At 44.8% G+C, this 27,761-nt stretch overlaps 1 protein-coding gene across 4 annotated transcripts in view; it reads right to left on the bottom strand.

Annotated features, from left to right (window-relative positions):
- The window catches only part of LOC147691995 (cytochrome P450 2F3-like), a 556,138-nt gene that overhangs the window by 7,799 nt on the left and 520,578 nt on the right, over positions 1–27,761 (bottom strand). For all 4 annotated transcript variants that reach the window (XM_086938287.1, XM_086938286.1, XM_086938290.1 and 1 more), the window contains one exon: positions 10,779–10,966. In XM_086938287.1, the coding sequence (XP_086794413.1) occupies positions 10,779–10,966 (188 nt within the window). The remainder of the gene's footprint in view (positions 1–10,778; positions 10,967–27,761) is intronic.

Genomic DNA, 27,761 nt, shown 5'->3' with positions numbered 1-27,761 from the left:
TTCCATACATACCAAAATCATGTAGGAAATCTCTAGTAACCTCATTAGTTCTGAATAAACTTGATTATTGTAATAGCTTGTATGTCAAGGTTTAGTCAACTCTACTGAGGAAGCTAGAGGCAGTGCAAAAATAATGCAGCTGCAAGACTGATTTTGGATATTCCAAAATTTCTATCAGTCAGAACTGAAATCAGACAATTTCATTGATTGCCTGTCTGTCAGAGGATAATATTTAAGAGCCTGTGTATTGCTCATAAAGCCGGGCCGAAGTTCTTGGAGGACCTGTTTAGATGGTACTCACCAAATACAGTGCTGCGTTCAGGTAATGCCTTCCTAATGCAGCCAACTGGCTATAAAAAGATGAACTGGGGCGGGAGAAGTCTCACCTTTAACACCATCAAAGAATGGAACTTGCTCCCATTACATCTTAGGGAAATTACTCATCATTTAGGATTTAGGAAACAACTGAAGATTTGGCTATTTTAATCAGTAGTTTTGAGCACAGCTATTTGAATCCGCTAGCGCCAAGACACCTGCAGGTATTCATGCACTGTATAAATTCCATTAACATTAACATTAACAACATTAGATCTTGGCAAGGAGAATCGTTTATACTGATGCTGGTCAAGCCGGACGACTCTTTATTCAACTTCTCCTCTACATTAGAGATTTGTTTCTCTAGCGCTCCCACTGCCCCAGTCAGGTATTTCATTAGAGATGTACTAGATTCTTTAACCTTAAGCATTTTTGAACCAGGTGGACTAGTATACAATTTTCTTTTCCCCATTAGATATTGTGTATGACAGCCACTCCTGGCTCCATAGTATGAAGCTAGACATTATGTACTGTCTAAATTGGAGTGTACAGATACCCAACAGACACTCTGTCTCTACAATGCAAATAAGGGTACAAACATATGGAGGAAGAGTTTGTAGCTGGAGTCACAAGAGAGCTATATACACAACCTTTCATTCAAATTATATCAATAGCTTCCATGCAATTAACCCTAGGGGGCTGGGATCAGAGGTGTAATTTTATAAAGATAACAGTAGTTACCAGTAATTGCAGAAGTTAAATGACGAGTGCGGACGGGCCCACCGTTTGTCCCGGGCTTTGCTGCGGGAGGCCGCCGCTGGTTTTAAGCGCCTCCTGGCGCTGGGAACTGGCGTAGCAAACCGCGACGCTGGAGGATTCTGGGGATTGTGGTCCCGTCCAAATCCCGGCGCAGTAGTCACAGTAGCAGGCGATCAGGCGGTCGAGGAGCCCAGACACCAATTCCTCCGACCACTAACGCAGGGCAGCAGTAATAGTCCCCCAAAAAAGCGGCAAGCGGCAAGGTGAGCAAGCGTCCCTATATCTCTGCGGTGCTCAGGTCCTTCACATTTAAACTAGGGGTGGGCGGAATTTGCGTAATTGCGTTATGCAAATCTCCACAAAATGGTAAAAAATCCCAGTGAACACGCAAACATTCTGCGAACACGCAGAATTGCTTGTTCGCGGCGCTTTTTTCCTGTTCGCAGTCGCTGTTTGCGTGCTGGGAGGGGAAAAATCTCGCTAACACGCACTTTGAGAACGCGAACAAGAAAAAAATTTCACGTAGTCGCGGAACGCAGTATTTTGGGCAATTGTGCGTTCTGTGCAGAACGCGAAATTACCCAAATTCCGCAAATTACGTGAACGGAACGGAATTTACCGCCCAGGCCTACTTTAAACCACCTTTAACCAGCTTCTGAAAAAGCAACCTTTTCTACCAAAACAATTAAACGTCTTGCCCTGAATACCGCTTCCGGACTACCACATCCCAAGCAAGTCGTATTTCCTATACGCTCTACACCATATCATTCACAACACGCCTGCTCAGATTTAAATCCTGGTGGCATGTAACATTCCCTCATTGACTACCTCAGTTTGGAATTATTTTGCTCAAACAAATTAAACCATTTCAAGAACCCTGTGGCCACCACAATTATTTTATGGTTTCCCCGCTATCTTGTAATTAGCTGCAGTGATCCGAACAAATGAGCAGCGTATCAAATAATTCTTTAGACTTAGGAGCTCTATAAAAGCTGAGAAGAATTAGTATATTTTATTGACAGCGTGGGTTCAATGCAAGGACATAACAAATATCCGAAATATAGAATCAATCAAAATAAGGGACTCAGGAATAGTTGTTTATGAGGCGAATCCAGTACTACTTCTTGTTCACCCACCCCCTCCCCCTGCCAAACTGGATGGGGAACGTCTGCAATGTAGCCAGGATCAGAAAAGACTTCTCTAATAGGCATGTGCATTTTTATTTTTAGCAAAGTCTCTAGAACAAGCACTACCTATTACCATTATGTCACCAGCCTACCCAGAGACCTGCCAATTGACAAAGTAGCAACATGCCTAATACGATATAAGCACTCTTCACACAGCCAACCCGTGAGAAGCAGAATGTTACTGGCAGCAATCTCTCCTTATTAATACTACATTTGTGCCGATAAGTGCTGGTGCGCTTCCTTTTAATTTAAAGGGAGGTACTGCCTGTAACTGGGAATAGGGCGCAAGGAAGTCATAGTGCCTGGCGCATCACCGAATGGAGTCGCGCTACAGTGACCCACCTGCTGATGTAGTTGACGACCCAGTACTCGTTGCCCTCCATGTGGAAGCCTCCGTTGGAGAACAGGTTGTAGCCCCCGCTGCCAAGGTTGCAGCTCGCCATGCTGTAGGGCTGCTCCTTGGGCTGTAGCTGCAGGTACTCGGGTGCATGGCAAGCAGCTGCTTGAGGGGCAGCAGGGCCACCTCGCAGTTGCAGGTGGTGAGCGTGTGCAAGTCCCCTGAACTGACGAAGACAGAAGTCTTTGCTTAGGTCAAGCAGAAGGACGTAAAATTCTGTAGTGGCGTGTTGTTCACCGCACTAGTCTCCGAAAAAAATCGGGTAAAGTGTTTTCGGCGTGTCCTTGATGACCGGACTCCTTCGAGGACACGCCGAAAACACTTTACCCGATTTTTTTCCGAGACTAGTGCGGTGTACAGGGCCCCCGAACAAGGGCTTAGCCCGAAATGCATTGGGCCAATGAGTTGAACATTTATAAATCATGAGACGAATCATGAAATGAAATTGAAATGAACAAGTAAAGAAGATTTCTTGAATCTATTTATACGCTTTTGAATCTTTATTGAACATTTGGCAGCGAGTGCTCTGGGGAGACACTTTTCTCGAGAGAGAACAGTGCGTCATAGATTTTCTCTAACCCAAGTACAGAGGGTCCAACCCCACGGGCACCACCCATCTAATAAGAACTTTTCGAGTACACCCAGATTACTCAAGGAGTGCGTATCCCAACCACCAGATTTGGATTGGCAATTTATCAACCATCTGCCCAGGAGCACACATTTTACGGCCCTCTGCTTGACCTAAGCAAAGACTTCTGTCTCTTTCAGTGTTAAATTAAATAAATAAAAACAGAGGACGGTGTCCCTGAGGTGGACACCGCGCTAAACGTAAATGTGAAATATTAATAAATTAAGTGAGCGAGGTGACCCTAGCAAACGCCGGGCTCAATAAAGTAAGAAAGAACATCCAATTTTAAGCACATAGCGCTGCAGCCGCCATTGTTCCCATCAGTGTCCATTGTAATAAAAAATAGTACTCACCCACCAGATAAAATCCACCATGTTACGCCACGAGTGCAAAATCTAGTCCGTATGGGCAAGCCGAAAAGGAGATAGGGAGGGAACAAATCAGCCTCACTTCAAATCAAAAGCGAGTGTTTAACATAAAGTGTGGCGTGCGCCAATCAAAAGCATGGGCAGAGCTTCCACTCCACTTCTGAAAATAACTCGACGACAATAAATCTCGCAGAGAGTGCAACGCATGCACTGCAACGCTAGGCGAGACCTAAAAATGACTTGTCTAGGTAATTCAGTGGACACTTCTTTACGAGCCTCGTCTTGGAGACAGGGGGGCAGAGCCCAGACCAGCGGTGGTTACCATACCAAAGGCTGATGGGTCTGTCATTGGGTATATGTTGCAGGATTGTGTGAGTCATGAATTCAGGCCCTTCAATCTCATTTGGCATTTCCTCCCTGTTCCCCCTCTTCCGCATCCTAATCCTCCAAACTCCCCACACCGTCCACATAATTCCCTGAAATGGAGTCAGTGACAGCCTCTGGATGTTCCCAGGCTGTCAAAATCTCCTGCTACAGATTGGCTACAGGGTGTTTGCATATTCCCTGGGCGTCTTCCCTTCTAAGTGCTTGTCCATCCAACACCACCCAAAGTGTGATGTCTCTTTCCCATGTTTATAGACTTGGCCCCTTGTCTGATTTCCAAGCCTTAGTGAGTTTGCCTCAAGGCAGGGCCAAGTCTGTAATTCAAGTACCCATTTTGGCTGATTTGGGCCTGGGAACGTCCTCCAAGAGACAACTCTGCTTTGTGCAGGAAAAAGAGTGTCGTAGTATAGCCTGGAGCTTCTGTAGGACCACAGTCCAAAATATCGCGCAAAATGTGGGAACCCCAGGTCAGTTGGCAGAAATCTACATCTAGCACCTGACAGAGGAGTCAGCCCCTTGGGTCCCCCCATATATTTGTTGTAGTCTATGTGGGGTGAGGTATGTCATATTAGATATTTAATTCTGTATATTTCAGTTGGGTATTTTGTGACACATGGTTGGGATAGGTCAGTATTCTCCCCCACTCCCTGTCAGTGATAACTTGTCCCAATATCTCCACACATCTTGCCCTCAGTTTCACTAATGGTCTCTATTCCATCTCATTCAACGCTCTGCAAAATTAGGTCACAAGGTGTCAGACGAAGCCCATTGAAAATAGCAGTTGGAGAACCATATGATGTTGAGGTTAGTCCCTAAGCATGGCACACATGTCTGCAAACATCCATACTAATGCTTTCTACATCAAAAATTGGCCTATGGGTAATGCGTAGGTAGTGGACGAGTCCTCTGGTGGAATGAGGGATCCCTACAAGAAACAGTCTTCCACTGTAATGAGCCCCTGCGTCCGTCCACTCTGACAGTTGTGCAGAAGTTAAATAAGTAATGGGGTCTCCATGGAGAAGGCCTGCAAGTGGCAAAGTAGGCAAGTATAAAAGAGCTCTTAGGGTTTGTACAATACAATGGTGCCAGCATTGTAATGCCACTCCCAGCAATCCAGTGAGTCACTGGATAATTATTACAGGGGATAAAAGGCATGCCAGCAGTTGCCTAGCCTTGTTGTTAGCCCTAAGAAATCCAGGTCATGCATGTGGGTTTCATCAAGACCTTTAGCTACCTACTGCAGCTGTGCTGCTTGGTAATATAGTTCTAAGCCTGGTGCTCCCAGTCCTCCATCCCCTGTTGGGCCTCTCAAAAGCAACTCTATTGCACCCGCCATCCCATATCAGTTCACGGAGAAGACTATCAAACTGTCTAAACCAAGAGGCATGTATCTTAATCAGCAAATTCGTAATGAAATACAATAATCGGGGGAGCATTGCCATCTTGGTGATCAACAGCACCATGAGAGACAGGCTCAAATATCTCCAAAATGCTACACATGACCAAAGGGAGCTGAGGGTGTCCCTAAGTTGCCGCCCGCAAGTTGTCTAGTTCATGGTACACTCTTATCAACAGATATTTAAAAGTTGTGGCAGCCCGCGAAAAGTCCTAGGGGAAGTCTAGTGCTCGGGTGTCTCTCTTGCACAGGGGAAAATACATGTCTTGGCTCTATTAACCCTCAGCCTGGACAGCACCCCAAAGTCCTCCAGTAGCCCGACCACTGCCCTCTGTCTGAAGCCTCTCTGCCAGGGGCACTATTGCCAAGGCAAAGAGCAGGGCGGACAGTGGGCATCCCTGCCTGGTCCCTCTATGGACTCCATTCATGACAGAAAAGGTGGTGCCAGTTTTCACACGGGCCGTTGGGTCCGTGCAAAGTAGGTTTACCCACTTAATCCATCTCTCTCCCAACCCCACCCGGACCCTGACTCTCTAGAAGAAGTACCAACTCAAAGAGTCAAAGGCCTTCTCAAGATCTACAGACATTACAAATGCCTCCTAGTTAGTCTGCACTTGAGGGTGAAAGAATATATGATACAGTTTCTTAAGATTTAGGGATGTGTTTCAGTTCGGGATAAAATCATTCTGAGATCTACGTACTAGGGTCTGCATGTATGGGAGCATTTTGTTCGCCATACCCTTGCTGAGGATTTCGAAATTCATATTCAATATCCACAGTGGGCGAAACGCTGTTGGAGTTGCTCCCACTATGTGAGTCTTAGTGGCCCAGTCTCAGGGAATAGGCATACAGCTAGACCAGTTTGGAGGCCAGGGTTCCTACGAAGTGAGAGTTGATGTCAGTAAATTTGCAATTTTAAATAAAAGATGCATTTGAAATATGTTTACTATATGATAAAACAGCATCACTTTGAATTCCAGATCTTCCTGAGAGATGTAACCTCCTGAGTTAAGATTGAAGAGTATAGATCAATAATGGATATATGTCAAAATGCCGAGGTCAGTAATGCCGACCTGCACCCATACAGACACCAGGACATAGACTACTAACATATTTTGATATTGAGCATCTATAGAGAAGTGTGCTTCTATATACCTTGATGATTTGTTGGTATTCAATACTTTGGAGTCAATCTAAATACAAGTCGATATAAAAAATACTGCTCTGGTAGAACACCACCACTAGCAGGTACACTATCATTTAGTGATAGAAAGGGGTCCATTCAGGTCTCGGAAATATTGAAAAATATGTTTGATCTCCTGCTTAAATTCCTTGTTTTCCTCTCTAAGCACTTCGAATTATAAACAAGAGTGATGTAAAAAGGAAAACTGTTCCTTTTAGTAATGTCCTGATTACATTTTCCTACCTGTCCATGCCCATCAACTCTCAGTTTCTGTGATCTGATCTTAGCGGATTTCTATACACAAAATACAGCTTTGTGATAAACGTTATTGAGCGGTGGTATATCTGGCTTAAACAAATATTAAGCGCCTGATCTTGAGATTGGCAAGTAGCATGATAGTTCATAGGGTCAGATGAGTTCTTCACCTACTCCAAACATACCCCCCATGATGCAGCAGATGTGCTGCAGACATTGCCGATTGACAATATTTTTACACCAGCTCAATCTTAATTTCATTCTTCTCAAACGATAATTGCAAATCAGAAGTTTTGTGTAATTTTGCTTTTTTTCGGTATTCACAAACGTATGATTTAATAGATTGGATTGGAGACAGGAATATTTTTTTTATGTGCGTAGCACTCCACCACAACTGATTCTGCAGTCATAAAATACTATTAAATCATGGTTTGTGAATGCTGAAAAAGTGTCAGCCTACACAAAAGGGTATGTTTATGTTTGTAAATCGGACCCTTCCATTTGTATAAAGTAATGCGCAGCCCACTACATAACAAAATGAAATGTGTTTTTCTATATTTAATATGGACTTGTTCACTGATGTGCAGTTATACTGCATTACAAATCTCAAGGGCCTGATGTATAAAGATTCCTAATAATAAATCGTACATTGCATCAAATTAAAATTTCTAATTTATGATTTCTTATTTGGAATGTACTAAAATGAATTTGGTAAAGGTGGGTACGATTTGCACATCGACTTCTACCAATTCGTATAGGGTGACAATTTGTCTACTTCATTAATATGTATGAGGTAGTTTGCAAATTATGACCCACTATGATTGGTTAGTCACAGGCATGTGGCCTGCTGGGGTCAGCAGACCACAATGTGTGTGGTTGCTCTTCAATAAAGCATTTTTATAAATCAGCCCAGTTTCGTAAAAGGATTACAGTATGTTTTGGTTTTTTTAATGAATATTTTTACAAACATTTTTTAGGAGCAAGTAGTGGTCGCAAAAGGAAAGAGTCCCTTGGGAACACCTTCCTGTTTGTGAATGGTTACCACCAATTTTGAATTGGTGGTATAATATCAATGTTTCGCTACTGGATGTCAGCGGCAAAACATTAATACATAAGCTAAAGAATCGGAATTTGGAAAGGATGCCCTTTACACGCCCCTTCCAAATATTGTTTCTGTATTTATGCTGAAACGCAAAATGCGATTTGGCAACGTGTTACCGAATTGCAATTTGGGCTTTGTGCATTTAATAAAACCATTTTCAGCAGACAGGCTCAAACCTGACCTTTGTAACCGCATAGTACACAAGGCTACAACTCTATACAGATTTCAACAGAAGTGTCAAGGGATGCGTGTTTCAACTGCCATTCAAGATATGTTTGGAGACACTGCTTAAGGTTGTTGGTTGTCTGGTTTAGAGTACATGAATTATAATAGACAAAATGGATCATAATCTTCAAGATGATCCTTAAGCACAGATCTACGTTTCCATCTGCTTCCAGATTTGGTAAAAGGTCTGTGGTAGGCCTGGGCGAAGCACTACTCTATGCTCGCGGAGTTTGCAAAGTTTGCGCAACTTCGCACTACGCGAGCTGCACGTAGCACAGTGCGAACATGCGTAGTGCAGCGTAGCGCAGTGCAGCGCTCATTTTTTGCTTGTTCGCGGTCCTGAACATCATGTTCGCGACCGCGAGCAAGTAAAATTACATCCCGGCGAGATTCTCAACGCAGGGAGGTAAGGTTTCTCATTGTGAGTGGTTGTGCATGCTCGCGACCGCTCTCAATGAGAAACTACCAGTTCGCGTTGAGAAAGCTGCAGCTCGAGTAATAATCTACTCGAGCAGCAGAAAAACTACAGCTCGCACTGTGCAAGATGCCATTTTCAATGATTGCACAGTGCCGGATGCTTGTCCGCACTGTGCAATCATTGAAAACGCATCTTGCACAGTGGGAACATGCTACTATGCAGCTCGCGTAGTGCTACGCGAAGTTCGCGTAGTGCGAAGTGCACTTCGGTTAGCTTCACGTAGCGCTACTATGCGAACTACGCCCAGCCTTAGTATTGTCAAGATTAATTGTGTCCCTGAGCACAGAGAAGAAAGCCCAATACCTGAGGCAGACCACTGTTAACTCCAAACCTCCAGACACCTATGAATAGAGAACTAGATTGGATTCGTCCCACAGACAGGAGTAAACAGTGTGCCGGTCAGATGAACTGTAAACTGTCTGTGGTGCGGAGACATTGAAGCATGATAAGCAGTATGGATGCCCGCTAGAAGGTTGGGGCAAAGGGCCCAACATCTAATGGCTGTTCTAGCATAAGAATTTACTTGGTTGTACTAAAGCATAAGCTAGTTCTTGGTGTCTACCATGTTAGGCTACAGGAATTGTACCTACAGGTTTGTACGGGGGAGAATGTTTTGATAATGCTTGAAGCTGTAGAACTCTGTATCAACAAGGCCATCCTGAATTTGATGTCCAGGATCAGATTCATGGGCTCATTGTTTTTGTGGGTGAAGGATAGTACAATGGGAAGGGTTTTGCCAGCCCTACGTGCAGAATTGCATCAATTAACTGTCTTCTTTTGGGATGTGTTAGTGTGTTCTTGTGTAGTTCACTAAAAATCAAAACTTTAGAAAGGTTTGATGATATAGGATACTTTGCTTACAGTCAGCAATGTGGAAGATGACCTTGCAGGACAGTGGTCCAGATACGAGTATAAGTAAAAAAAAATCAACTAGTGAAAATAATTCCAAAGCAGGACTTAGTATACTGCTAAAGACTGTCAGGACTCAATATAACTGAGGACGCTGTTTTATTTGGATGTTCTAGATTTTCACGATGAATCAAAAAGCTGATTTGGGGCCTGCTAGAAGGGAATATAAAATGATGCAATCTGAAGGTCCACAGAGCGCAATCGGGCATTAAATTGAACTGCTGCCAGGACCTGAATATCTGTAGGATCATATATATCTAGTATCAGGAAACACTCACCTTCCAACTAGATCATATATATCTAGTATCAGGAAACACTCACCTTCCAACTTAAGGTGTACTTGTACAGTTCGAACGCTAAACATATGAATTGATTAAATAAAAAACTTCTAAGAGTATTAGGGCCTGATCTAGAATTTGGAGTAAGGATTGTACTCCATCAGGGCGATAAAGTAAAATACTCAGTCCGCCTGATCGATTACCTGTACTTTGAGTTTAGAGATGTCTGCGGGCAGGGGGGACTTCTCTATTCATTGACAGAAACCGTTTGCAGGATGGTTCCTGTCAATGAGTTTAAAGTTTGAAGGACGGTACCGTCAAATTGATGGTACCCTTCTTCCAATTTTTTACTTGTTTTAATTGTTCAAATACAAAATCCCTAAGCAGATTTTTTTTTGAACAAACAGAACCTAATGACTCCTACACCTTGGACATTTTCTTCTATGGTGCAGGTGCATTTACACATTTCTTGCTGTTCTGTACAGCCAGGTTTTTAATGGCAGTAAGGGCAAGTAAAAACTAGGCATTCGACCTCACACTATAAATCGTAAGGGCAGTTAAATGGCCAAACCTCCAAGGACTATTACACTCTTATGCCATCAGAAGAGTATGTCAGCAACAGAGACAGAGTAGTCTCAGTTGCTAAAATACTTAAGGTACACCTGACTGTATTCCAGATGTGCAGACCAGTTTGACCTTGCAATATAAGGACGCAAAATTGTTAGCACATCAAGGAAAGATTTACCCATTTGTGTATTTATTGATTCATCAACAGCAATATAATAGAGTATGCTTATGTGTGCTCTATATATACTTTCATTAGAACCCATATGCAAACAATGGAAAATGCCTTTTATCAGCCACTAAATTGTGTTAATTGTGTGCCCACTTATTGTAGAATCATTATGCAATACCTTTGGGATTTTATAGCCTCTGAATTTGGTGTCACGAGTCACAGCATGGGGAAGGCTGAGCGGGATGACATCTGCGAATCTTTGAATCTCATGGATGACTGCATCAGTGTAGGGCATCTTGCTTTTGTCATCACAATTTGGGCTGCGGTTTGGGCCAACCACGCTGTCGATCTCCGAATGCATTTTTTCTTTTGAGAAAAACATAAAATGTCAAGCATAAGGTCTTTGCACAAATATTTTTATCCACCATACCTTAATACCCATTGTAATTATGTGAGCATCATGCCTGTCATGTTTAAGACCTTGGAAAGGCTACTCCAGAGGACAAACGAGGACCTCCCTTAATGACATGCTTTTCTAAAGAAGACATTCTGATTGAGGCATTGCTCTCCCTTGAGCTTGAAATTGTCTTACAGTATGTCTTACAGTATGTGACAGATATTTAAGTTTTTTTTGTTATTATGATTGCCATGGTTTACATGGCAGGGTTAGAAAAAACACAAGTGAACCTAGCAACAGAATCTCTCCCTAAATAGGAGGGTATCATCAGATACCATTCTTATTGCCATCTGATGTTCTTACTGTTGAGCCACTGGCCCATCCTCCATGCTCAAAAGCAAATTCCCTGACTTCTAAATGAGGAGGGTCAACTCACAGACACTTACATGCATGCTCCTCAACACCAGCTCACTAACCAAGACACCACAGAGATTGGAATCCTGCTGCAAGTCTTTGCCACTGACCTATTTTTTCTGACAGAGGCCTGGATAAACCCTGCATCAGCAACTGACATTGCCACAGCCATCCCCTTTGGCTACAATATTGCTAGGTAAGGCAGCCTGCACAAGCCCGGAGGTGGAATCGTCATCATCCACAAGAACACCATCAGCCGCACCAATCATTCATGGACACGTCATCCTCCAACCTGGAAGACCTGTCATTCAAACTCCATGTCACAGCAAACTTCACCATAAGGGGCACGCTCATCTACAGACCAGTGGAACCACACTCCTTCTTCGCCTACACCATCCCAGACTTTGTTGAACCACTCATCCTCAATGCTAGAAACTACATCCTACTTAAAGACCTGAACTTCTACCTGGAAGACAATGCCAACCCTAACTCAAGAACGCTTACTGAAAACTTGGAAGCCTAGACCTCCCACAACAAGTAAAGGGACCTAACCATATTGCTGGACCCCTCCTGCACCCTATTTTAACCAACTCTGGCAATATCCAACAACAACCAAGTTGATGAGCCAACACCAGCCCCCTGTACAGACCCCACCCTCATCAAGTTCAGCATTCTCACCTGCAGACAGGAGCGCATTCAAATCTGCCCTAAGTTGCAACCACTAAATGCACCGCTTTGATGGACTGAATCGATGCCCGGACCAATAGAAGCAAAGAAATCTTCACCATTGTGAAATATTTCACCTCACCACTCAAACTCAATTACCCCCTTGCATGACCTCTACAACAATGTCTCAATTCTTCAGCAATAAACGTACTGCCATTTGCAACAACTTCAGCCCACAACTGGACCCGACAGACTTTGCCACAATTTCCTGATCTTATCCAAAGAACCATTGCTAACCACATGGCCTGTCATCAACTTAGAATAAACCGCCGCCACCATGAAGGTCATCCACTCAGGGGCCCGTCGGACCCCTGTCCCCACCACACGTGCTTCAAAGGATTGCAACTCTTCAGCAGCATCCTCACACCCATTCTGAATACCTCCACCTGTTCTACAACCTTCCCAGTTACATGCAGCTGTCCTCTTATTGTTGGAGAAACCTTCTGAGAACCCTTTAATGCTCAACAACTACAGACCCATCAAAAACATTAACAGACCATCACAGAATGCCTCAACAACCAACAACTCCCAACAACTCCTCAACATCACTCAGTCTGATTTCAGACTCAACCACAGCATGGAAAATCCCCTATCCGCTACCACTAATGACATCCGCATAACTCTGGACAGACGGGACACTCCAAAACCTTTCCACAGCATTTGATCCACCCCATCCTCATACAACACCTACATGACATTGGAATGCAAGGATATGCACTCAGACTAATCTGCTCCTTCCTGACTGTAAGGACTCAGTCAGTCAGCCTGGCACTGTACACCTTGGGTGCCAGTGACTTCATCTGTAGAATTTAGGCAAGGATCCTCCCTGAGCCCGATCCTCTTTAACTCATACAAGATCCCTCTAGCCAGCATCATCAGCTCTCATGACATCAACGTCCTCTCCTACGCAGACAATACAACTCATTCTCTCGAATCATAGACAAGATGCCCAGCACCAGGATCAAGTTCAATGCCTGCATTACAGAAATCTCCCACAGGATCAAGGCCAAGTGTCTGAAGCTAAACACTACAAGATCGAAATTGTGATCTTCAAGAAGAACACATCACTGTGGGGCTCCACCTGGTGGCCAAAAGAGCTAGGAGCAACACCCACCCCACCACTCACACCAAGAACTTCGGGATCATCATCAACAGCAAACTCAACATGACCGCCCAAGTCAATGCTATCAGCACCTCATGCTTCCACCCCCTGAAGATTCTGAGTAAGAGTTTCAAATGGCTCCTATACTAATCAGCATCCAGAAAATTGTCACACACGCTTGGGTCGCAACAAGCTGGACTACAGGAAGAAATTCTAGTCTGGGGTCAACAAAAAACTCACCAAAGGCTGCAGACAATTCAGAACTTAGCAGCCAGAATCGCTCCCAACCTTCTACCCTGTACTCACATCACACCACTGCTGAAGGAGCTCCACAGGCTCTCCATTCATTAACAAGCTCAAACTTCTCCCCAACAACTTCAAAGCACTGCATAACACTGGCCAGCATACCTCAACAATCGCATTTGCTTTCATATATCTTCCAGACACCCCAGAGTCCTACTTGCATAAATCTCACACATAAAGAAAAAAAGATCAAGCAGACTGGCCTTTTCCTACATAGCTCCTAAAGCATGGAATAACCTGCAGCTAAATAAAAGAGCCTCCTTCTTTCTTTTGAATTCCACAAAAAGCTGAAAATCTGGCTTTTCAAGTAGTCCTACCAGGACCTAGTTGTGGCGAGCCTCACACCTGCTCAGTACCAGCATATCCTCGTAGCTGATAGTGCACTCTACAAAGCAGCATAACTTAACTCAGAGGTAAACAAAAGCACATTTCCCAAATGTATCACCATCCTCCAAATGAGGCTAAATTACCTTTATTACTAGCAGAATTTACAACATTCAGTAACCAGGGTTTGCTGCATATCAGAAAATGTGATAAGTTTTCACCTGGCCTACATTCACCACTTTGCTGTTTGACACAGAAGTGCACTAAATCCAACTGTCCAAGTATAGTGCACCGAGCTGCCTTTGTCTTTCCTTGTGAGAAAATTTCTTCGGTACAAGTGAAGATGATATTCTATGAGAGTCCTAATTTTACAACATTAGACTATTTGGTAAAGACTTTGGAACACTGGCAGAATTCCCCCTGGAATATTTTTTAACCTATCGTCCAATAAGAAATTGATCAACACAAGTTTTCGAAAATGGTTAGAACTTAGAGCCAACAGTCATCACATCACACCCAGACAGGTTGTTACTATTTTGCATCTATAACCCCATTAAGTGTTTCAGGGGGTAGGAGTGCTTAATAAAATCAATGTAGCATATTTTGTAGGAACAAAGCTTGAAAAGCAAATATTGAAACAGGCTTGAATGTGATTTGTCTGGAGACCTAGTTAACTATTAGGAATCCCTCCCAACTTTGCAAATTTAGTGTAAGCCTCAATTCAAATTTGCCTTAGAAATATCAATTAACACTCATTATACTGCATATTTGATGGAATATTGGAATTTCAGCTGCCCAATCAATCAACAGTTCTTATGGTCATTGAATGCTTGATGATGAGTTACGCGTGTGCGCCTGCTTTCTGCACCCTTGGGGCACTTTTGTATCATAGAAGGAGCTGCAGATGCTTGAGTGTCCCCTAGCCACTGGAACAGGCTCCCTGAACAAATACGTGCCTGCTCCAATCTATCTCAATTAAAAAAGAATGCGCTAGACATGGCTATTCTAAAGATCTCGCTGCAAATAAGGTTTCTCTTCTCAGGTGCCGAGAGATCCCCGTGGGGATGATTCGTTGCACCATACAAATGAGTCTAAAGTAAAGTAAAAGTGTTGCCCCTTCTGTAATTTAAATTACACTAGCAAACATATCTGTTCTATGGGAGCATTACTTCATTAGTAGGGAATGTGGACACAGGAGTTGGAAAGTAGATTAGTAGTAGTGATAAGTAGTGATATACCACTAGTAATAAGGCCACAAACACAACAGAAGGTTCAGTTAGGGTCTTAATAAATTAATTCCTTGCTCACCCCTTGTTAGCTGGCAAACAAACAGGCAGGCTTAACTTAGGAGACAGGTGCATAAAGCATTTAAAAACACGAATACATGAGAAAATATTACACAGCACAAAATAAAAGTCCAACACTAATTTAAAAACTAGGTTATATTTTAATAAACAAATAGACACCAAAATGAAAAAATCCATGTGCTTGAACCGTTGGTTTCTTTCATTCTATTGCGTTTTTGATTTCGCCCCTAATAACACAAGCAACTTGCTTTAAGGTCTTTCCTTGACACATTACACATGGTATATGGATCATTGTAATATTCAGGATGGCCTAATTTAAACAGAAACATTTTAACATATGCTAACCATCTTATCTGATTGACCCCGTCAATCGCCCGTGCGTCTTTCAGAATGAGACGATTAAAATCTGTCTCCTCCGAAGTCCAGACTCTATTCCACAGGAGAACTGGCTGGATCTTGATAACATCTTCTAGGTATGGCATGCCTAGTTCCTAGTGGCATATATATGTTGATGTGCTGTCTGGGACTGCCAAGAGGAACCTGAGAAACATATTTTCTGCAGACTGTATTGAGTTAACCCCTGCGTAGCCCCAGATTCAGCTCCATAGGTAACGATGTCCACACATTTTGCCCTATAGATCTGTAACAATTCCGCAGGGGAACGTCTTCCTAAATTTCTGCTGAAATTTAATAAGGTCATCAGAGATTTGCACCACGTGCCAGATTGGTCAAATAAAATCCCTAAATAAGAGAAAGTTTTTGAATGCTCTATTGCTTTTGAATAAATAAAAAGCGTGTTGGCCTTCTTTATCGGTCCTGCTCCACACTTCATTGCACATGTTTGGGAGCAGTTCACAGTAAGACCCCGATTTGACATAAAATTTGTAAAAACATTAACAACTTTTTGGAGACCGTTAAGTGTACGGGCCATAAGGACCTCATCGTCCGCATACATGGGTAAGTCCATACACTCCTGGACCAAAACGGTTTCTAGTTCATTTATATATAGTGTAAAAAGGAACAGGGCATGATTGCACCCTTGTCTGACTCCTCTCATTACTTTAAAGTGCTTAGTACATTCACCCCCTTCCCATAACGAACCTTGGCCCTTGCCCCAGAGTATAGTTGCTTAAAAATGTGATTATTAAAACATCAATTCCCATCCCCGCTAAAACTGATCACAGCTTTTCGTGAATCACGCAGTCAAAAGCGGCTGTTAGATCAATAAAAGTCAGGTATAGCCTTTTCCGTTTTGCCCTAGTATATTTGTCTAGTAAAATATGTAGATTTAAACCCTGTTCGAGTATGCCCAACCCCTTGCGAAATTCATCTTGTAAATCGCTTAGTATGTATTGTTCCTGCACCCATACCTGTAACCACTCTAGCAAGACTTGTTCCACGATCTTAACTGTGGAGTCAAATAATGAGATTGGGCGGTAACAGGCTTGTTGTAAGCCGTCGCCCTTTTTAAAAATGGGGACAAATATTGAATCATACCAGGTCAACAGAAAACCTTGTGAGCAGCATGCATTAAAAACCTGCGTTAAAAGTGGCCCCCATAGTGATAAGTTCAATTTAAAAAGATCTACCGGGATGCCATCCAGCCCAGCCGCCTCCCCCCCAGACTTGAAATAATGGCCTTATTAACTTCACTAAGAGTAAAATGTAAAGGTAAGCCTATATGCATTGTAGAGTTCTCAGTTTTGGCCCCAGTTAATGGGGATCCCTGTTCATCTATCTGTGGGTTAATATGTAACCTACCATAGTGTAATATCCATTCATGTTCTGGATGGCAATCTCTATGGTTGCTTTATCACCTTTGGCTAGAAATGGGGTGTTAACCGCCTTTCAAAAAGCGGAAGAATCGCGATTAACTGAGGCATCATGTAAGGCTTGCCAGGCTTCCTCTTTTAATGCCTTCTTCCTTTCTTGTATTGCCCTCTTATATTAGCATCTTGCCAGTCTAATCTGTTCCCGGTTTTTTACTGTTGCATGTAAAGAATATTTAAGCTGAGAATATGCTTTTGTGCAATTATTGTCTAACCACCCTTGTTTATGTTTCGTGTTCTTTCTTGCTTTCACATGCAGCGTCTCTTTAATGACGCTTGTGATAACAGAGACATTTTCTAAAATGTCCTGGTGGGATGACTTCTCATCGAAACAAGATAAGAGCATATCTTTACAGGTCGTAACCACTTTATGAATGAATGCATTGGAGTCCACATTTATCCATTTAAGTGTGTAGCCATTTTGTCTATTTAGTATGATATTATCCACAGTGTGGGTAGAGGTACCTCTGGTGTTTATGATATTATCAAGCACCATCACGTCAATGCCAATAGGAAAATAGTTGCTTAAATGTGATCTTGTATGTGGTATAATCTTTAATACGAATAGAATATCTACTTGATGCTAATATGAAATCTATAGTCCAGAACGTACCTCAGGCATTAAAAGTGGGTTGGAAAGGGACAGAGGGAGAACATAAGGTGTTGGCGAAACCTATGTCGAATGAAAACATAATATCGTTTAAAAGATCCCCATACACAGTATGGGGAAAATGGGAGAAACCAGAGCCTTTTTCATATGTTATACCACAAACCCCCTTATTAACATACTGGCATATAGGTGAATTAAAATCCCCGCCCCAAATGACGCAGATCTCTTTGGATGGACAAGATTGTAAATGGTGCAGTTCATTGCTCATCTGTCTCAAAATTCTCCTGATCTGTTCTGGTGTAGCATTAATATAAAAACTCACTAATGCTATACAAAACCCTTTGTCTATCTTGAGGGTAATGATTTGATAAAACTGATCTGACACATTTAGAACGATTTTTCCCATGTGCAAATAATTAGTGATATATGAGCAGAGACTACCCCTTGCTCTACTATGTATTGATGGAACTGCTGGAGCACGGAGGGTTTTATATCCGCTAATGTGGATAGGCCCTTCCACCCAGGTTTTCTGCAGGGTAAGAATGTCAAATCTGCACACAAAATGCAACACGTTTTGTTTGTCCCCTTGGATTTTAGTCCCGCTATCTTCCAAAACAAGAACTGACATTTCCTATATGAGGATTATCCCCCCTCCTTCGTCCTTACTCCTTGATGTGTTGCCTAAATGTTTGTTAGGGGATACGATGGTGGCAGCAGTGGTTTTTAGAGCTGTGTCGTTGGTGGTCTTTACGTTCATTAACTTAGTATCGTCTTGAGGATCAGTGTTTTCATTTCTAGCTGGGGTCACCAACACAGACGCTTTCGATGGGACCTTCACTATACCTGAAGTTTCTGGCTGCGTAGGACCATCCTTTTATTGTCAGTCCACAGACTTGAGGTTGGAAGGCCATCAAAACGATTGTGAGTTGGGAGGTTAGACCAATGCCTATGGTACGTGGATTGATTTTCCCTATCTATTGGGGCAGTATGAGATATGGGTTGATAAAAGTAGCCTAAGGGGACTAAGTTAACACCCTGCCAAAGATGGAATGAATTCCTGCTCTACTCAGGATAAGTTGTACTAAAGGGGGAGTTTTAAAGGTCAACACAACCTCTCATCAGGTTCTTATGTCCATTTCCCACCCAACTCACTCTTCTGACCATTTTAAATTCATATATTAACCTCTCAGTAATGCCAGTCCTAACCCCGAGCCAATCTAGTGACTTATTTTTTAAAATCTCCCATGTTTCAACTACCCCTTTATCTAAATTAGGGACATTGGTCAAAACCACCACAAAAGGTGTCAGTTCAGGCAGTAAGTCAAAGCGTGTCATGTGTCTCTCCTCCACATTTTCATTCCGATGGCTAGAAGCAATACAACTATTTGTTGCTATAGGGTAATTGGGCATTGTTGGAACAATCAAGGTGGTGGGTAAGGACGTCAAGGGAGTAACAGTGGGAAAGTGTTGGACGGTATTGTGTGAGGCAAGTGATATTACCTCAGGGCCGCCAGAGACAGGGTGATATTATGACCTTTCTCAATGTTGTTAAGTTGAGCCTGGTTATCCATTTTTTCAGATATTGTCTCTGTACTGGGGGACTGAAGTTTAGCTAAACATTCAAATAACAATTCCTCCATTGAACCAATTTTATGTGTTAAGCTACCCAGGCTTTCCCTGAGAAAGATGTCTAGAGCATCCAGTTTGTTTTTTAACTTTTTCACCTCATTCTGTGTGTGTATATTAGCACTGCTGTTGGTTTTCCCCCATTCACTACGTTTTGTATTGGTAGTGATTTATCCTTCTTGTTGACTTTTTTTCGTGCCTTAGGAGTTGTCTCCGAGTCTGTTAGGACTTTTTCCCCAGGGTATATTTTGAAATGTTGGGATTTCTAGCTCTCTTGGTCGGTGGTTGACTATCTGATTCTAAATCGCTGCCTGATATGTTATCTAGTGTGTTTATAACACAGCCATTTGTTCCCTGAATACTCCTAGGTACTACTATGGGTGGTACAGGCTCTTCACTTGATGTGTTAGCCAATTCAGTACCCCCCTATGCCTGGATGTCAGGGATTTAAAGCCTCTACTACTGTAATAATCTGGCACTCAATTGCGCCCATAGCTCCCGTTAGATAACTAAGTAATGTCTGGTGTGGGTGTGTCCCTGCTTTGGCTTGCTTTTTGTTTGGAACACTCATCGCTTTTCCTCTTTCCCATGTTAACGTTTCCACAAAGTAACAAATAATTTCTACCCTCTGCCGTCACCTCAACAAAGGTTACGTTGCCTGACTTTTTGTGCTTGGTATACACCGTACAACAATTTACGTAAAATACACTAAGGTCAATATCTTATCCAAAAAGAGTGGACCATCTCCCACGTTACTCTGTTTGCACGAGTTAATCCTAGAGTCACAGTACCTTTCAATGTAAATGTTAGAGCTGTGGCCCAGTCCAGTCTCTGCCAGTCTATGATGGTCTGAGTAGGGTCTGTTTTGGCATGGTCTTAGCTGCTCTGAGTCTGCGCGCGTCGCCAGACTGGCTCTGAGTTTTTGTGGCATCCTCCAGAGAGCGGGGGTAAAGTGCTGTGTGCCCGGCAAGGCTCAGGGTACAGAAGAAAGTGCAGGATGCAGGAACATTGCAGAGCCGTCTCCAGCGCTGCGGGCCAGCTCTCGGTTCTTGTGGCGTTCTCCAGGGAGCGGGGGTAAAGTGCTGCGTGCCCGGCACGAGTCAGGGTCCAGAAGAAAGTGCAGGATGCAGGAATGTTGCAGGGCGGTCTGCCGCACTGTGGGACCGGCTCTGGGTTCTTGTGGCGTCCTCCAGGAAGCGGGGGTAAAGTGCTGCGTGCCTGGCAAGAGTCAGGGTCCAGAAGAAAGTGCAGGATGCAGGAACGTTGCAGAGTGGTCTACCGCACTGGGGTACCGGCTCTGGGTTCTTGTGGCGTCCTCCAGGGAGCGGGAGTAAAGTGCTACGTGCCCGGCAAGAGTCAGGGTCCACAAGAAAGTGCAGGATGCAGAAACATTGCAGAGCGGTCTCCACACACATATGTTGCCACTTTGGGATAGCTGGTCGCGGTTGATGGGCACAATGTCAAAGTTGGAGGATGATAGCAATTGAGCCCTGGTTGGATACACTAAGCAGGAGGCCTCAGTCAAAATGTTACTTTTGCAATTAGTTGTTTTTCTGGAGCTTTTTCTCTCAACTTCCATTGATGCTCCTCTTCAGGCCGGATTTGCATCAAGGTAATTGACTTGGTTTTTTGCCAGGCACCGGTCAATCCTGGAAGTTTGGACCTCCGGAGCTTTCAGCAGGACAAACCTAAAATTCAGGCCGGTTCGCTGTTGAATGTCACTGGCTTTTCTCTTGATGTTGAGTCGGTCACCTTATGGAGATTGTTCCAAAAGTTGCCCCAGACTTCTCCAAACTTCTGGAACTTCTTCCTAAAGTTCCTCTTGAGGGTTCAAAGTGTCCAAAACCTTATCTCGAATTGCAGTTCTTGAGAATTCCGCTCTGAGGATAATATGAGTATCTCTTTCGAGAGTGTTTCTGAGCCATCTTTTAATAAATCTCGCTACATGGTCTTGGGGAAACCACTCAGAGCTTCTGGGGTGAATGATTGTTGGACTTGGCCCTTTTTATTTATTTATTTAGGTCATTTGTAGCACGCACAAATCATCCCCAAGGGGATCTCCCAGCGCCTGAGAAAGACAGGCAGTCTGTGAGGTGCGATTTAAAAGAGCCAGGTTTTGAGCATTTTTTAAAATTGGGACAGATTCGGACATTCATGAATTTGTTCAGGGAGGTAATTCCAAAGTTTAGGGGCCGGATGGGAGAAGGCACGACCTCCCATTTTTACCTTCCTAATTCTATGGCAGCACAGCAGCTTACGATTACTGGATCTAAGCTGACATGCAGGGTGATACCATTTAAGTTTATTCGTCAGATAGGCCGGTCCCAATCCGTGCAAGGACCTAAAGACCAGGCACAACATCTTAAAGGTGGCCCGTTTCTTGACTGGAAACAAACATAATTGGCGTAGGAGAGGCAAAGAGGGGGTTCAAGCTGGTTTATAAAGGGCCAGGCGGGCAGCTGTATTTTGCACAACCTGTAGTTTGGATAATAGGTCCTCCCTTATTCCCACCAGCAAGGAATTACCGTAGTCAAGGCAACTGATTAACAGCACCTGAATGAGAGCCTTCCTGGCACTGAGCGGGATCCATGGGAAGATCTTTCTCAACATCCGCATGGTCCCGAAGCAGGAGCCTGCAAGCGTCTTCACCTGCTCCTCCATTGAAAGCTAATTATCAATCTTTATCCCTAGGTTCTTCGCCCAACTTCTCGGGGAGGGAGCCTCTCCCAATTCAGAGGGCCACCAGTCTGAGGACCACAGGTCAACAGCCTTACCAAACAGGAGTATCTCTGTTTTAGAGGAATTTAGTTCTAAAAAGTTTCTCCTCATCCAATCTGCTATGTTGATCATTCACTTTAAAAACGTAGCTTTCGTTTCGGCAGGATCCTTCTCTATATGTACAATCAACTGCGTGTCATCAGCGTAGGATATAGTTTCAAACCCACAGTTCCTGATGATTGCGGCCAAGGGGGCAACATATAAATTGAATAGCGTGGGACTCAATATAGAGCTCTGCGGTACCCCCTTGTCCACTGCAGCTGTAAATGACACATAGGTTTGTAGCTGAACAGATTGGGTTCCATCAGAGAGATAACTGAATCCATTTAAAGGCTAAACCTCCAACACCAATCTCTCGCAGCCTGTTTAACAGAATGCGTTGAGAGATGGTGTCCAAGGATCCGACAGGTCCAGCAGCACTAGCATGACTGGAGCATCCCGGTCAAGCGACATCCTAAGCGTATCCATAACTTCGAGCAAATCAGCCTCCATGCAAAAGGATGCCCGAAAACCTGACTGAGAGGGGTCCAGAATCTTATTCTGTTCTAAGTAATTTGAGAGGTGTCGATTTATTATTGTTTCCATGATTTTGGACCAGCATGGGAGAAGAGAGATGGGTCAGTAATTCTGCGCGTCCATGGGATCTACTAGTCCCTTTTCAACAGAGGTTTAATACGCACTACTTTCCAGTTACGTGGAAAAGTGGCTGTAGTTAAGGAGATGTTACATATGTCTGCCAAAGTATCTGCCAGGATAGGGGCAAGCTCGTTCATGGCCTTCAGTGGTAATGGGTCTAAATTCGATCTTGATTTGGCCTTGGCCAGTTATGTGCCCACCTGTTCTCCCGTGATGATGGGAAATTCTTCTAGGATCGGCGAACCAGGGATTGCCTTAGGAGTCTGATTTTCATTAAAATCCTCTACTGCCCCAAAGGAACAATATATGATGTCAATCTTATTGGTAAAATGGGACGCTAGATGATCACAGAACTCCTGTGTTGCCGGCGGGAGCGGGCTGTTGGCCCGTGGGCTTGTAAACTCTCTTACAATGGTAAAAAGCTCCTGTGATGAGTCTTTAGTCTCCATAATCCAGGTGCCTAGATGAACTCTCCGGCTACATTGCAGCTGGTTAGATAAGTTCTATGTGCCTCACGATAACAGCGTTCATCTGCTACAGATTTGGACTTTCTCCACCTTCTTTCTAGTGATCTACATAAGGCCTTCTCTTTTTTAGTGTGGCTGTGTACCATGGAGCAGGGGCTACTCTGGCCTGAGTTCTTACCATCTTCACAGGTGCAACCACATCAAGAGCCTCTGTAATATTCTTGCTCAGCGATACAGGAAGGGTATAAAGCCTACTGAACGCTGAAGCTGTTACGTCTTTCCAGGCCCTACGTGATTCTGTGCGAGGTTGAGGGTCATCCCTGAACTTTTTGCCTTCCTCCTGTAATTTATCTGACCTGTTTTTGTTAGTTTTTTGACTCTGGGCACTTTACCACTGCTGATCAGTGCTAAAGTGCATATGCTCTCCCTATTGTAAATTGATGTATTGATTAGTGATTCCACGATTGGCTGGTATGATTTACCTGTCAGACCCCAGTACAGTGCACCAGGAGTGCCCAGGGCATTTTTGGACAAACAAGAAACAACCTTTGCTGAGGAGTGGAACCAGAAGAAAACTGGGGAGAGACTTTCCCTAAGCTCAAGTGCTGCATGGAGGATTGGCCTGCAGTGGTTGCCTGACTGCCAAAGAAAGGAGAAAGGAACTTTGTGTACTTTACTCAACTTATGAAGGGCTTGAGAGAAGAGCTTGACTCCTGCTGAAGTCTCAGGGACAACAGACTTCAACCCCAGCTCCCCAAGAGCTCTTTGGAAGTGCCTGCTGCTGTTTTGGGCCTTCTGAGGGACTGTGTGTCGCAAGGAGCTGGAAGCGTCTTGCAACAAAGAAGAAGCGTGTCGCCGTTGCAGCCACTGCCGTTGCCTCGTTTAGGTCGCTGCTGTGGCTTTCGCATTGCACTGCATCAAGAGAAGCGTCTGGCAAAAAAGAAGAAGCGTGTCGCAGCCGCTGCCGTCACATCGTGGATATCGCCACTGTAGCTGTCGCATTGCACCGCATCAAGAGAAGCGTCTCGCAATGAAGAAGAAGCACGTCGCAGCCACTGCCGTCGCATCGTGGATGTCGCCGCTGTAGCAGTCGCATTGCACCGCATTAAGAGAAGCGTCTCGCATCCACGGAGAAGCGTGCCGCCGTCGGAGCCGCTGTCATCGCATCACGGAACAAGGGTGTCACCGCTGCAGCTGTCGCATCGAGCGGAAGCGTCTCGCATTGTCGGAGAAGAGTGTCGCCGCCAAAGCCGCTGTCGTCGCATCACGGGACAAGGGTATCGCCACTGCAGCTGACGCATCGAGTCGAGACTTCTCGCAACGTTGGAGAAGCGTGCCGCATCAAGAAGAAAATGACGTCTTTATGTCTTTGCACCAAAATTTCATCGCATCGCGGCGTGCCTCGCCGCATCGCCCCGTAAACGCAATTAGGAATCAACGCATCACCATCCTTGCCACACTTTCATTGCCCTGCGTGTCGCATCTTAAGGTACATTGACTCAAAGTGTCGCATTTTAAGATCTAAAGAGAACTTAGCTAATCCTATCATTTCAAGTACAGTATTGTGGATTTTTGTCGTTTGTGGTCTTGTGTTAAATCTATATAAAGAATACTTATTTTTAATATACAACTGTGTGGTGTCCATCTGTAGTGTTGTCACTGGATTACTGAATGTGTTCAAAAATGCTTTACACACTGCCTCTGAGATAAGGCTGCCTGCTCGTGCCAAGCTACCAAGGGGTTGAGCAGGGGTTATTTTACAAGTGTACCCCCTTACCCTGACTAGAGGCAAGGGACCCTATTTGTCACAAGTACCTACCTGTGCCAACTAGAGACCCCCAAATCTAGCATTGGTGGCCAAAGGTGAGGATTCTGGACTTGCAATTGTGGCTCATGTACAGTGATTGGTGAACACTACTAGTGAGTGCAGACCAAAACGCGACCACATACTTTTTGGTAGATTTCTTTTTGGGATTTTCTAATTTTGAGAACTGCCAAATTTAACCAGCATGGAGAGAGCAGAATCCATAGCCTCTGTTGATTTTGAGGGGGAAGAGGAGAAACTGGAATGCTAAAAAGTAAAGCATCTGAAGCACTTCTGCAAGAAATTCAATGTTTCCATTTTTAGGCTTTCCAGGAAGGAAGAGTTCTATATGGCGCTGAGGGCCTGGGTAGAAGCAAGGAATGCCCCTGAGAATGAGGAAGTGGGTGGGAATGCAGATGTGCAGATGGAAGAGCCATTGGATCCAGGAGGAAGGGGAGCACCTTTGCCCGCAGGTAGCAGTGTTTCTGCCAAGAGTCTGTCTCCAGAGGAGCTGGAGGTCAGAGAGAGATGCAGAAGGCATGAGATGGAGCTGACAAAGCTCAAGTTAAATGGGCAGTTGGAATTTAAATGCAAACCAGGAAGTTAGCCCTGGAAAACACAAAAATGCAATTTGAACATGAGTTGAGAATGATGGATCTTGATTTAGAGCTCGAGGGGCTTGAGGCCATGAGTGTCTCATCCCAGCAACAAGAAATGTGAGTAGCCCGGAGATTGAGCTTTGCTGAGTTGGAGGTGGAATCCAGCTCAGATGGTGGCAGCGAAATTGAATTTTCTAGTGCTGAGGGAGTAGTACACATGCCCAGAGATCTGGCGGCTGACTTGGAGGGGGTTAACATACACCAGGAGGTTCAAGGACATCAGGTAGCTCCAGTAGTGTGCAGTGTCCCAGAGGAGAATGTGGTAACTTGCGCAGGGGTTCATGGTCCTAGTGGTGGGAGGGACACTCAACTGACTCTTGAGAGGTGCAGGGAGAGGGGTTTCCCCAAAGTTGAAGTCCGGGTGTGTGAGTATGAAGACCGCCCAGAAGAGTATGGGTTGAATGACAGAGACAGTCAGATACTGTCTTGCCAATCTCAGGAGAGTGGTGTGGAGTACCTGTGCGAGGCACTGGATGGTGAGGTGAAGGATAGTTTGGTTAACCCTTGTAGGGGGCTGTATGATCCAATTGTTGGAGAGCATATTGAAAACCCTGTTTTCCTGAGCTATGACAACACCTTTTGGAGAGGGAGTTCTCTGACCCCAGAGAACTCACATTTGGGGCAGACATTTTGGTGGATTCCAGAGGGTCTGGAGAGGCTTTGGGGAATGATCCTATGGGAAGTGGCTCAGGTATCTTCCAACCCAGAGTGGTGGAAGTGGTGCAGAGTATCCCAGCTAGGTCCCGTTGTAGTGGGAGGGGTGTAGCGGCTGAACGTCCTTTCTCAGTGGAGAAGGAGTGAGTGTGGGGCTGTCTGTCCCAAGGTGCGCGAACCCCGGTCTCAGGGTCAGGATGGTTCTTTAAGGGAACACCAGGTAGGGAGCCTAGGCTGTCCTGATGTGCCGCCCGTTGAGGGGGATCCCCTAGTGTCTGGTGAAATGGGAGTGTCTGTATGCAGGCATCTATCAGTTCTGGTGTCTGGCAGTGCTGCTCCTAGGTGAAGGGTGCAGAAGTCCAGATTGAGGGGTGAGAGGGGGAAAGTCCCCAGTGGAAGAACCAGTGGGTCAGGGGTCAGCCAGTAGGGCTGAGTCAACAATGGATGACCATGGTGAGACCCATTCTGTCCAGGGGATCTTCATGCATTGTCAGATGGACAGGGGTCGGGAGATCTGCGCCGGGCAGACTGTCACACGATGCATGAGTTATGTGTCACCCTCAGGGGTATAAGTTCTCCCAAGGAAGTCCTGGTGTGCCAGGCAAGCGTTCAACCGCAGGGGATGGTCCCTGGGTTGGGAAGCCAGATTCAGGTGTAGTCTGACCTGGAGGGAGGGACAACTGTAATCAGTGTCCTGACCGATGTAGCTTCTAGGTGCGCCACTCCAGGTGGGAGAGTACAGCACTCTTGAGGGGGGTGCAGAGGGAGGGAGTCCTCACCTCTGACCCCGGTTCAACTAGAGGGTTTAGAACCTAGGTTGGAGAGCCAGGTTTAGGGTGCCCCCCCCCTGACCTGGTAGCCCAGTTGCAGGATAGAAACCCTAAACTGGTGGGCAAATTGTGGAGGACACATGTTACAGGCACCCTGACAATTCGGGAAGGGGATACCGCTCCTGGTGGGAGGGTACAGATCCCCAAGGAGGAGGACCGGGTGTGGGAGAGGCCCCTCCAGTCTCTGGTCCAGCTGCCAGGTACAGGCCTGGGGCTGGTGGGTCAGTGCCAGGATGTCCTACCTGACCTGACGGGAGGGAGAGTGGACAAAGGGTGCCGAGAACCTGGGGCTACTGCCCCGCTCTCTGATGCCACAGAGGTTTGAGAGCCCTGAGAGGTATAAGGCCTGGGTCTCATCCCTGACTACTGTCAGTGGCCACTGTGGCTTGCTGTCTGTCTATTGGGACACACCTGGGAGCAAGATAAGGTTAGATGCTGGACAGGTGGTGCCCACAGGTGAGGTGAAGGGTTCTCCATATATGAGCTTGGTGGACCCTGAGAGTATGGACAGAGGAATTGAAATGGGTTCAGATTGGCGTAGAACTGGATTATCCCCCTTCAGTTACGGGCCAGGTCCAGGTTCTATCGCCCAAAGCAGAGAAGCCCATCAGAGTATAGATTGGTCTCACCTGCGTTTTGGCTGGAAGGGGGTTGTGTTGGACTTGGCCCTTTTTGCAGGGGCATCCCTGAAATTT

This window comes from Lissotriton vulgaris, chromosome 9 (genome assembly GCF_964263255.1).
Source record: "Lissotriton vulgaris chromosome 9, aLisVul1.2, whole genome shotgun sequence".
NCBI classification, from domain to species: Eukaryota; Metazoa; Chordata; class Amphibia; order Caudata; family Salamandridae; genus Lissotriton; species Lissotriton vulgaris.
This window is presented reverse-complemented; position numbering and strand designations above follow the sequence as displayed.